This window comes from Mustela erminea, chromosome 8 (genome assembly GCF_009829155.1).
Source record: "Mustela erminea isolate mMusErm1 chromosome 8, mMusErm1.Pri, whole genome shotgun sequence".
Lineage (NCBI taxonomy): Eukaryota > Metazoa > Chordata > Mammalia > Carnivora > Mustelidae > Mustela > Mustela erminea.
The window spans coordinates 58,756,304-58,769,095 of NC_045621.1; the positions used below are offsets into that span (position 1 = coordinate 58,756,304).

General features: G+C 37.2%; 1 protein-coding gene across 7 annotated transcripts in view; it reads right to left on the reverse strand.

The window, feature by feature from the left end:
* KCNH7 (potassium voltage-gated channel subfamily H member 7) overlaps nucleotides 1-12,792 on the reverse strand; it is a 494,539-nt gene that overhangs the window by 6,856 nt on the left and 474,891 nt on the right. For 5 of the 7 annotated variants that reach the window (XM_032355760.1, XM_032355759.1, XM_032355758.1 and 2 more), the window contains 2 exons: nucleotides 7,087-7,350; nucleotides 1,382-1,544 (listed from right to left, as the gene is read on the reverse strand). In XM_032355760.1, coding sequence (XP_032211651.1) covers nucleotides 1,382-1,544; nucleotides 7,087-7,350 — 427 coding nt within the window. The remainder of the gene's footprint in view (nucleotides 1-1,381; nucleotides 1,545-7,086; nucleotides 7,351-12,792) is intronic. The other 2 variants (XM_032355761.1, XM_032355763.1) reach the window with 2 other exon arrangements.

A 12,792-nucleotide genomic window follows, 5' to 3' on the forward strand; every position in this document is an offset into this window, starting at 1 on the left:
AGATCATGAGTAAACAAGTAGCTTGCCAGATGTGGACAGAATTCCTCAGCTGTATAGAGACAGCATGTGCATAACCTGTAAGACATGCCAAAGATAGAATAGAAATATGATGCAACAAACCAGAGTGTGGCTTATACAGATAGAGACAGAAAGGATGAATTATTCTCATGTCATCTCTGGAAAGAGAACTGCCCCCCCCAACCTAAATTTGGCCATTCAGAGGTGACACACAGCAGAGGCTCATCTGGCTCTATCTGTGTTTTACCTACAAAAAGCAAATACAACCTAAGGCTGTTGAGTAGAATAAGTGGAAAGCCACAGCTGTGGCCAGGTGTACCTAGCCTTACATCTCTGTGAACGAACAAGTGTGGGCCATTGGGATAGAAGGAATTTTTTGTCTGTGGACCTTCTGTGTCAACCTCAACTCTGTCTGGTCCTAGTAACCACACCTCAGGGCAGGGTGATTCAGCACGTATGAACATTGCGTCAATCGGAATTCAGCTGTAGTGGGCTTCTTTTATGCTATGCTTGTATTTATTAGAAATGTGTTAATTACCTCTTCTCGCTCTTCTCATCTCATTGTATGTTTTACATCGGTTTAGTAAATTGTGTGATTTGAACATTTTAGTTTCATCGGTGAAGTATTCGGTCTGTGACCACTGCCTTGCTTGGTGGTGTACCCGGAGGCTACCTTTGAATCAAGGTCAGCTCCCATATGAAACACTCACACAGCTATATCATACTCATTCATTTTTTTTTTTTTCCTGAATCTCAGCGATCAATTTAATCTTAAGAAGTCCACACAGAGTTGGGTTAAGGAATTCCATCCCCCCTAAAACCAAAATTTATTCTTCATCTCAATTGGGTATAGATCAACGATGGAGGAAAAGTGGAGAAGACCTGGGCTTCGACTCTGTGGTATTTCTAATTCAATCACATTATTGAGAAGCTTTCTGAATAACCATATGTTTAAATAATTTTGTCTATACTGAAAAAAAATGCCGTAACACATAACTAAGTTACCAGAAACAACCAAAAAGCATAAAAGTAGAATGCAAAGAGGGTGTTAGTAAACAAGCTAAATATGAATTATTCTGAGGAAAAAGGAGTTTTCTTCAGCAGCTGGTGTGGGTGATATACTAATTTTATGACAAGTAAAGAAAAAATAGGATTTATGTTGCCAGAATCATGAAGTTTCTAAATAAATGCTCCTTGCAACGCGGATTAATAATTCTGTCAACTTCTAGTCTTATTTTAAATAAGTAAGCATATGTGAAATATATGAGATTATGGTAGTAGGAATTTGCTAGTTGCAAGGGGAAAACCATAGCCAACCAAGGGCCTGGGGGATGTCCTTCCTTTGCCTCACTATTGCTTATACCTGTTAAGCTGTTCTTGAAGCAGATCTAATCTTTGCTCCACTTCCCCATAAGTGAGGTCACTTTCAGTTTCCGAGATCCCCCAGGCAGCTCGCTGGAGTGCTGAGGTGCTTGACTCGTCAGCCTGAGTCTGCGCATGTTCCCAGCTTCTTGTGTCGGCGATATCTGTGGGAAACACCAAGATGGACATCAACTTCTTCAGGTGCCCCTTTGCATCAGCACACACAGACATCCTCAAGATGAGCAGGAAAGGATCTCAGAGTATAAGCCCGGAACCAGAGAGCCAGAGTGATTCGAGGACCTGTCCAGGGGCCACCACCGACGGACCGCTGAGCCCTACCGTCCTCACCCTGCCTGCCACCTCTTCTGCCCTTTTTCACATGAATAAAAACATAGAGACGGTCGTGAGCTTTGAATACGATTTTGTCGCAGATTAGAGAGCAGTGATTTTCACTTCTGGATTTGGGAAGAAAGAACATAGCTTGCTCCTGTAGACATACCTCGTTTTATTGCCTCGCTTTGTTGAACCTCACAGACACCGGTTTCTATACGACCAGTGCTCTGACCCGTGAGCTAGGGAGCCTTCTCCTGATACTGGTTTTTACAGAGCAAAGGTTTGCGGCAATCCCGTAAAGATCAAGTCTACGGGCACCATGTTTCCAACAGCCTTTGCTCACTGTCTCTGTGTCATATTTTGGTAATTCTTGCAATGTTTTGAACTTCTTCATTACAGATTTGTTGCGGTCATCTATGATGAGTGATTACAACTCTCTGAGAGCTCAGATAATGATCAGCACATTCTAGCAATACAGTATTTTTTTTTAAGATTTTATTTATTTATTTGAGAGAGAGACAGTGAGGGAGGGTATGAAAGATGAGAAAGTCAGAGGGAAAAGCAGACTCTCCATGGAGCTGGGAGCCCAATGTGGGAATCGATCCTGGGACTCTGGGAACATGACCTGAGCTGAAGGCAGTTGCTTAACCAACTGAACCACCCAGGTACCCAGTAATACAGTATTTTTAAATGAAGGTATTGCACATTATTTTTAAAGACAGAATGCAATGGCACATTTAATAGACTACAGTACAGTGTGAACAAAGAACAAATTTGACTCTTTTTATTGTGATAGTAACTTTTTTTTTTTTTTTTTTTGCGGTTGTCTGGAACAGACCTTGCAATACCTCTGAGGCATAGTTGTATGTATGGCTTTGCCTTGGATTGAAGGTTTTGGGGGCTGTTCTCCCAGGATAATTAGCATACTTCATGATTCAGAGTGAGCCCAGGGAGAGAGCCATGGAAAAGTTCTGACTTTCAGGAGCTTTTCTTAAGCCAACCCAACTCAAAGTAGAGCCATCAAAGATGGCCAGGGGTGTTAAAGGTCCTATAGTTCCATGATGCTATTGCATATTTTCATCTTTCCTTGTAGCTCCTTCTGCACTGTCCTTTCTTATATCCATATTAATTTCCAATACACTTTCTTGTCATTCTTTTATTTAGAATATTTTTATGTCGCTATACTTGAAACTTCCCACTTATCTGCTTGAGTCCACTTTTCAAAGGCTCTGAGGCTCTGTTATGTACCAGAGACACTCAGCTAAATGTGGAGGAATTACCGGCAAATAATACCCAGGCCCCACACTTGAAGAATCTGGTAGCAAGGTTCTGATCATTTCTCATACTGCTGATGAATCTCCTATTAATTTTTGGCTTCTTGTACAATCTGTATTTGCAAGTTATCAATATTGGAGGGCAAATATAATCTCTTACTTTTCCTCTCATTTTTATCATACACTGTGATGGCTCTTCTTCTGCTTTCTTACCCTCTACATTTTCCATATCCACATAAGAGCTTAAAATGATTTAGGCTTGGAAAATAAAAACCTAGAAAAAATACTAGTGGAGTTGGAAGTTTATTTCAGACATGAAGAAGTGACATCTTCTCCTCATTGGGAGGGCTGGTAGGAGGAAAAGAGTATCTAAAACTGGTCTTCATTTTCCATGGAAATAGATTTGAATTACAGAAAGTGATTTTGGTTTGATAGAAAAACTTTTTTTTACTTTTTTCTTTTTCTTTTTTTTTTTGGACACTAGCTATGATTAAACACTGACAAAAGTTATGTAAAGTTAAGGAATTTATATCCTCAGCTATTTAAAAAAATGGGTAGAAAGTAACGATTTGGGAAGATTAGGTATGATTCTAGAAATAGGGAGCAGGATTTGCAGGCTGCTTGCAAGTCCCTTCCTTTCCTGCAGTTTCTCCCAAAGTACAGTCAACTCAAAACCTCTCCTTTCTCCAAGAAACAGAGAAAGCCTCTGTACTCTTTCTTCTATCATTATGTCTTTACCATTGAATCCACAGAAATTTCTCTAATGATATCGTTATGTCTTTACCATTGAATCCACAGAAATTTCTCTAATGAGGTGCCTACAATTGCTGCCTCAACTGGGTGAAGCCCTACCAAAGGAATTAGTACCTCTGAAGACAGCATTAGAAAAACAGAAGGTCAAGTTTCCCTGTTCTGTAGAAATGGCTATCAGATCTCATAGGGGTTGTTAAGAATTCCAGAATGGTCCTTTGTGATTAAGGAAGGCTTCTTTAGCCTATGGGATCCTGGTGTTTTCTTTTGTCTTTTAAAGGGACAGAATATAATTCCTTTTGATTTTACCAAACAAAACAAAATGAAAATGAACATAGAAAAACCATATTGCTGAAGTTTAGAGCAACGTATCAGCCGATTTTCACTGGAAAGTATGACTTACTATTCATAGACTGGTAACTCCATTCAAAATGAAAAACAACAATATAATGTCTTAGTACAGGAGGTTTGCAATGTTGGAGCAGCAATCCCAAACATTTAGAACACACATATAATGGTTTGGTGATGCCAGTGCTTGTCCCTGTCTAGCCACCTGCTAGCCGGTTACTATAGGAATCTTTAGAGAAGACAGTAAGAATTGGTGAGATGGAAGTTACATATAATGCTCAGAAGTTTTGTGTCAAGAAAGCTTACAGAATTTCTGCCTATGCTTAACAGCTCTCTCGTTCACAAATCATATATAATAAATTGATTTTTAAATAACAATGGTGAATCACATGCATGAATTATGTAGGATTATATTCTTTAACACTCTAGGAAAAAAACATTATCTTCTCAGCAGAAATGAATAAAATGTAAACTATTAGAAGCTTCCTTGATTATAATTTACTTTTTTATTAAGGTCTGGATATGCATGATGGCTTGTTTTAACAGCAATATAGAAGAAAAAAGTTCAAAGGGGAAATCCTGGTTAGTGGTCTTAATCAAAATGAACATCCTTGTAGACAGTTCTAAATATAGCTCAGAAAGAATCTGTACTTGGTTGCCTTGGAAAATGTTGCTATAGTTGCAAGACACATTTCTGGAAATGGATGAAGAGAAAGTAAACTTTTACTGTGCTCTGGGTACCCATTTTTTCTAGAGTTAACTTTTGACTTCAATCTAAGTAAGATCAGAATCCACTTAATTTGCTTTTTTTCTTTTCAGTTTTACCAAAAAGGTGCTCTTCTGTTAGGTTCAGCATGGCAAGTGCAGGAATGTTAGTAAATGAAATTTCCTACTGATAAAATAAAATTTGTGGGGTTTAATAGTTTGCCCTGCAACTGTTGGAGTTGTACCCTACACAGTATTCAATTTCTTGAACATCCCGTAGTATGTCACCTTAACAAATCATTGAGGGATAAAATTTACCATGAATGAAGTTCTGGAATTCTCCATTAGTTGGCCAGATTAATTAACCAGGTTAACTATGTGTCACACTGGTCAACTCTGTATGACATCAATTATTTTATTCAATTGACATGAATATTTAGCTATGCATTTTCATTCAAGGTAAGGACTTATTATTTGAATAGGGACTGAGTTGTACATTTTTGGAAATTAAAAATTTGTAGATATTAAAATTATTTGTTAGGATACTTTTTTTTTTAACCCTGCATGAAGAATAGCTAATTAAAAATAATTGGAAGAAGCGGCCAAGAAAAATACAAGATGAAGGGCATGCGAACTCACTGTCAGCAAGAGTCATTACAGAGTCAAATAAAGTCCCAAAAATACATCTTTAATGACTTGTCACTTGAGACTCCAAAACTCAAGAAGAAAACAACAAAAAGTACTTTTAAAAAAAATCAGGTCCACATTCTGCTGACTTTTGGAGAGTAGAGATGGTTTAGTGAGCTCTTCAGAACTTCTGACTGCCATAATACAACCTTTTCCTATTTTTAGTACTTCCCAGAATCCGATTTCATAAATAACTAAAATGGGACATTTGGTAATCACATCTAATATTCCATTCTTCCATTGTGATAAATGAGGCACTATTTTCATTCGCTTCATCAAGATTTTAAATTGTCCTGAGAACATTTGCATATATTCTTAGCTTACTTCAACATGGGATCATTGCAAAAGCTGATTTGATAGCATAGGGAAAGTAACTCTGGAAAAATGTGAAGCCTAAACATCCTAGATTCAATAAACTACTGTTGTCAGATATAGTCACTTCAAATAATGGTGACAAAGTTAGGTAATATTTATTTACTCTGGGCCATCATTTTGCTATCTTGCCAGACCAAGACCATTTTCCTTTTATTTCTGTTATATTATTTTGATTGTTTTTGGACTATACATTCTTTATCTCTACATTTTTATATATCCATTTGTACATATGCATTTTATATATACATTCAGTGATTAAAAACTTACAAAGTAAAATCTATGAGAAACTACTAAACTGAGTTAGGGATTTTATTTCAGAAAAAGTGATGTATGCATGTTACCTTGTTCAATAATGACAATTAGTTGGTTAGAAAATGTTATTCTGTTTGAAAGATGAGCAAGCTGAGCTTAGTGGGGTCTGTCAAGTCACTTATTCAAAGACATAAAGGGAGCAAGTGAAAAAAGCAAATAAAGGGAGCTGGGGTTGGAACCCAAGCAGTCTGACCCACACCTGTTCTTGAACCCACCTAAAAAGGTTAGAGTTAATGAGATCTACAGCTCTAGCTCCCGTTTTGCTGAGTTAATTGTTGCTCCTGTGATAGTTCTTACCTTTTCCTGTTTCACATCCTTTAGAGCAAATTTGCATACATTAATCAAACATCATTCTCCGTCTCATGCATCTTTTCTACAATAAAACCCATATATTTGTGTATGCCTTCTCTAGAGATGTTAAACAAATGTGTTTAAATGAGTTGGGTAAAGAACATGATTTATTTAGGGGCATTTCTCCCTGAAAACTGAAATTCTTTTTGGTGTTTTTTGTACTGTTACCATATTGGCCAAGAAAATGACTGGGTTGGGGGTGAGGAGTGGGTACAGTGGTTCTTATACATATATAAGAATTAACTGGTTAGCTCTCTTGAAATACTCAGTAATCCCGACTCCCTGTCAGAATCGTTACAATAGACCTTCCCACGATGTTCTATGTGGCATTATGTTAACTCTCACTACCACAAAAACCTCTTACGCTATCAATGTTTAGGAATAATTAACACTTTTCCAGATTTACACAAATGCTTTATACATGACCTGAGATCTGAACTCTGCAAATATTTCATGAAGTTGTAAACAGATTAAATTAACGTGTGTGAGTCCAGTTCTTTGTTTGTGAGAAGGTGCCGTTTCACAATTAGCACCCAAGGGGGGCAATCTGATTCCTGAGAACCTTGATTACCTTTGCAAGAGTGACTTCTTTTATCTATGTGAATTCTTCCTGAGGTGGGTACTGTTTCTTCAAAATTGAGTCCAGCTGCTTTCCCCACTCCTGCAGGAGAATCTGCTATTCCTGAGAAGAGAGGCTTTTGTTCATCATCAATGGAGGAGATAAAAGATGAAGATCTGCTTTTTTTCTCTTCAAAGTGCTTCTTGGAAATCTGATAATGTCTTATGGTATCTACAGAGTCTTCAAGACCATTTGCACTCTTCCCTTTGCCAAAATCTATCAAAAAAATTATTGTATAGGAGATAATCAAACGTGAGGATCTATGCACATTATATTTCCTAACTATATATAAACTACATTTTTAATAGTTGTGTTCTTTAAATAACTGTAACAAAGAATTTTCTTTAGGGGCATCTGGGTGGCTCAGTTGGTTAGGTGTCTGCCTTCAGCTTGGGTCATGATCCCAGAGTCCTGGGATCAAGTCTCGCATCCCTGCATTAGAGTCCCTGTTCAGTGGGGAAGCCTGTTTCTCCCTCTCCTCCTGCATGCTCCTCCCCCTGTTTGTGTTCTTTCCCTCTCTTTCTGTCAAATAAACAAGTAAAATCTTTCAAAAAAATAAAAATAAAAAATAATTTTATTTAAAACCACCAGGAAAGTTGTTTATTCTCTTTTCCCCATTGAGAATGTAGCTACTTAAGGAAAATCTTTTCTTGATTTAAAGACATTAGATTATCTTAATGAAATACACTGTGGTAGAATTAAAGGAATATCTGCAGTATTAATAATGTTTACATCTCAGAATAAAAACCCTGTAATTTATAACCTTATTTATACATGCTCAATAGTCCTTTGTATTCTTAAAATCTGGTCCACTGTCACTTTAAGGAAATGAAAAAAGGAGGGAAAATGTGTCCTAATTCTAAAATATCACGATTATGCAGGCTGTTTGTTTTTAGCCGCATGCCCTCTCATGTGGCAGCCAGTCGTGTGTTGCGAAGGTCAAAACCAGAAGCTTCCTTGTAGTAAAGGCTGATGGGATGAATTTCAACCTTAGTTCAGTATATGTAATGGCCTTGACATTCCAGGAAGTTTGGTAGTGTAGCATACTGCAAAGAATATAAAGCTTAAATACAGTAATTAAGGTGGATTTACCTAATCACATTAAAGCCAGTAGTGCATATTGGCTGTTTTATACTGAAATGTCAGGATAATTTTAGCCCTGACGGTTGTTTTAGAATATATTTCAGCAAGAAAAACTCAAAAAGACAAATCCCAGAACTTATTTCCATTAGTGTCCTGGGGAGACAATATAATTCTCCATCTGGTAACTGCTAATAACTAACTAACACAACTCCAGAAGGTGTAGTATTTTTTAGAGAAATGGTTAAGATAGTGTCCCCATCTACTCTATGCCTGGTTGTGCTTAGTCTCTTATTTATAGAAGTCCAAATGAGCTGATTTAAGCCACTCCAGAGAAACTTCCAATTATTTAAAAAATATGTATCATGATTTAAAATATGAGAAGCCAGAAAACAGCCCAAGGTAAAAATGAAGAGAGTTAAAAATCAACTTTATGGGTGCCTGGGTGGCTCAGTGGGTTAGGTGTCCTACTCTTGATTTTAGCTCAAGTCATGGTCTCAGGGCCATGATATTAAACCCACATGGGGCTGTGAGTTCAGTGGAGTCTGCTTCAGATTCTCTCCCTCTCCCCTGCCCCTCCCCTGCTTGTGCCGGTGCACCCATCCATGCACACACACTCTCTCTCTCATATAAATAAATCTTTTTAAAAAATCAAGTTTATGTGAAATTGTTATTAAGGAGTTAGTTTATATCCTATCAATTAAATGTAGCAAAAACTGATTGTTTAATTTATTTTCTTTAAAATTTCATGCTTACTCAGTGATTTTATCATTGCTGAGAAGATCACAGACTTTTCCAGTTTCCCTTCCTTCCTTCCTTCCTTTTTTGAGAGAGAGAGATCGAGAGAGAGAGAGAGAGAGCGCGCGCGAGAGAGAGCACCCAATGCAGGGCTGGATCTCAAGATCCTGACAGATAATGACCTGAGGCAAAACCAAGAGTCAGCTGGCTGCTTAATTGAGCCACCCAAGCACCCCTACCAGTTTCTAGAACTGTGGACACATTGGTTGCTCAACATCACTTACATTTCCCCACTCAACCACTAATGTAATTGGCTGTAAATTTTCAGATCAGCATTTCCTTTTTCTCTCCAATGTCCCTGACACAGTCCTCCTTAAACTTCTCAAGTTCATTATTATCATCTCATCCTCTGTTTTCTTTGGTTTTAACTTCTTCCCTCTTGAAAATTTGGTCCATGTTCCCGATTTTATAAGCATATCTCATTCCTCAAAAAAGAATCATTTCCAATTTTATGGTAGTAAATGTACGGGGGGTGGGTAAAGCTTCACTGTTCTAACTTGTCCTCACACCTGCTTAGTGACTTCCTGCTTCTGAGTACACCTTTGTGCAGTTTGGGTACCAGTGGGATTTGAGTCAGTGCAGGCTTCTCATCTTCCTGAGAATGCCTTTCTTTTAACCATGGCATGGAGTCTTTTCCGGTATACTCAAATGTAAACTGAATTAACCATTACTTCTTATGCCTCCAATCCAAGTATGGAGAGTGCTAACATGGATCTTTGCAATGAATGTACATCACAAATTATGCAACATTTTGTGTTTTTGGCTTGAGAGGTCTTAGGAGTTCTCTGTAGACTTTTCAGTCCTCACACATAGTAAAATGTTCTGTCCTACCAGCCACCTGGGCCTTGCTCGGTCTTTGTTTACTAAGTATGACTTGATTTTGGATGCCAAGGGACAAACCCATCAGTTGAGAGATCTTTTTCAGTTGAATTATAACTTGTTGATTTAACTCAGGACAAATATTCACAAAATGTGGTGAATGAGGGATCATGATTTCATTCTCTAGTAAAATGGAACAGATTACTTTATATACATAGTCTCTAAATTCTATAATAACAATTCCAGGTAAAAGCAGAATCACAAGAGAAGAAGAAAGAGTCTAATATCCTTGAACTGTTCTAATTCATAAGGAGAGTTACTCTACATTTATTTCTGTGTTCATTGCCCCTGGATGATGAACCAGCTGCTTCCCGGAACCCAGGCCACACGGACAGTTTCTTTAAAGCAGCCTCGCTGCAGCCATGGTTTTCTATTCCTTATTAGAGAAATCAAAACTTCATATTCTATCACTGAAAATCAAAGTTGAAATGACAATCTATTTATGGATTAAAAATTGAAACTGCTCAGGGTTAGGCTGGAGGTTGGCTGAGGGAATACATGAAATTAGGCTAAAATGCATTATAATTAGCCTCCAGGTACCTCTAGATTTTGATGGGCTGTTCCATTTCTGACTTCTTCTAGTTTAAGTGAATTATTTGATAGATATTAAATAGTATTGGGTACTGTTAATTCTTGATACTAATTTTTTTCTTAAGGCTATTCTTATCCTAAGTAGAAATAGTATTCTACAGGCAGTAAGGGAAGGGAGTTTTTACTTTTTCTCTTTTGTTGGAAGTGAGATTGTATAATCACTCCTGTTAGCCATCATTATACAAAGAAAAATTTTCATCTGTTTAATTAAACCTCAAATTTGCTTTCTGATTTAGATGATTAAAAACTTTTTTTTTTTTTAATTTCTTGTTTCTGGAGGTTGATAGTTCACCTCCTCACAATTCTAAAGCATTTGTGATTTACCCTGTGGATGTCTCTCTGGGTTCAGACTGAATTCAAGAGCACAGGACAAGAGTGTCCTGATGGAGTAGTTGACCCATCCATCTTAAGAATGATAATGTAACATTCTGCTATTTCAAACAATCTAGGAGCAAATGCTTCCTCACTCCATCTTTTATCGAGCCTTTATTTCAGATTAATTACCATTTTTATTTTTCAGACTCAGTAGATAGATCCAAATTTTGGTCAAAGAGAGGCACTTAGTGTGTCCTGCCCTGTCAGCATTTGACACTGGATTTCCTACTGGTAACAGTTTTGAAATAAACTGAGCATTTAGGACCAGAAGCATTTAAAAAAAAAAGTTATTTCATTAAAAATAGAGTTCTAAAATAAATTTCTTCAATTGATTTCAAATACCTTGGTTCCTCTCTAGCTTCAAGGAATGTTAAAAGGGGACCAATGTTATTTTTTTATACAAATTCAAGATAAAAACATTTAAACTATCTTAAAAAATTAAAGCAAATTACATTTATGTATCACTAAAGTGGATATTAAAAGCTAAGTATTATTTGTTATTGGAGAAGATGTTCCTAAGAGATGCCAAAGTATAATACCTACATTTTTAAGGCTTAAATTAATAGAATTAAACCACTTTTATTACAAAAGTAGGTTCAACAATGTATATATTTACTCCATACTTCAGTAATTTTCATACTACTATACTACTTTGATACTGCATTTTCTTTCCATAGAAAGAGTTGTGCAGAATATTCCAAATATTTGGTCACAAAACCCCTATCGGTTAAAAGATACGTGTGTGTGTGTGTGTGTGTGTGTGTGTGTATATCTTATGTGTTATTATACATGCTATTATACTAATATATTATGTATAATATATAATGGTATAATAGTATAAACTGTATGCAACATAAAATCTTAAATTATTATTCCTATCACCCAATGAGTGAATCATATTGGTATACTCTGAAGTAAGTACAATCCAACTTTGAAGACTACTTAAAGACAACTTGTTTGGCATTTTCCAAATGACTCTACCTCATTTACTTCTGCCCAACCATTTTATCTTATTTTTAAAGATTTATTTATTTGACAGACAGAGATCACAAACAGAGTAGCAGGTAGAGAGAGAGGGAGGAGCAGGCTCCCCCCTGGCAGAGAGCTCGATGTGGGGCTCGATCCCAGGACCCTGGGATTATGACCTGAGCCCAAGGCAGAGGTTTTAACCCACTGAGCCACCCAGGTGCCCCTGCCCAACCTTATTAATAAGTCCTTAACAAAAGCCATTAAATAGGTCACTGAAGCATCATTCTTGTTCTTCACTTTCTGAAACAATGACTTTACTTCCATCTCAGGAACTGTAGGACCTCTTTCTACAATGGCCTTAGTTAAAGTTGGGCAGTTCCAGGGCTCTTCCAATCCAGAATTTGAAGAAAGAAAAGAACTACTTGAAGATTAAATGAACAAACAAACAACAAGAGGTCCTCAAATTCACAGCTAAACTAACAACTTTCTCTTGTTGAGAAGTAGGTTTATTTCATCAGAAGAAATGGGAGGCTCATGAGGACAAAGCACCTTCATCAACAAATTAATTTCAAGAGATAAGTGATCCACAATGCTAACTTCTATTTTGTTCAAGTCAGCTTGCCAGAGATTCTATGTACCTTTTCTTTTTAAATGCATCTTTTTGAATGTAAGCTCCTTAACAATGTGTAGCTGGCATGATTGGAAGGGGTGGGAGGTGGTGAGGACTGAAGCCTGAAGAGTTCTGGTGCCTTGAGTAGGTAGTGAGTGGCAGTGTAGGACTCAGCCTTTGTCTGTTTCCAAAACCAGTCCATATGTTCTTCTCTCTGGTTCTTGATGCCTCTGCTAAGTGATTCACAGTCATCAGCACTCTTGGTTGTCTGCTTTCAAGGCAGTGTTTTACACGAGCAGTAAACTAACTAAAATAATCAATGCACTACATGAGCAGCTTTTAGTTTCTATACCCCA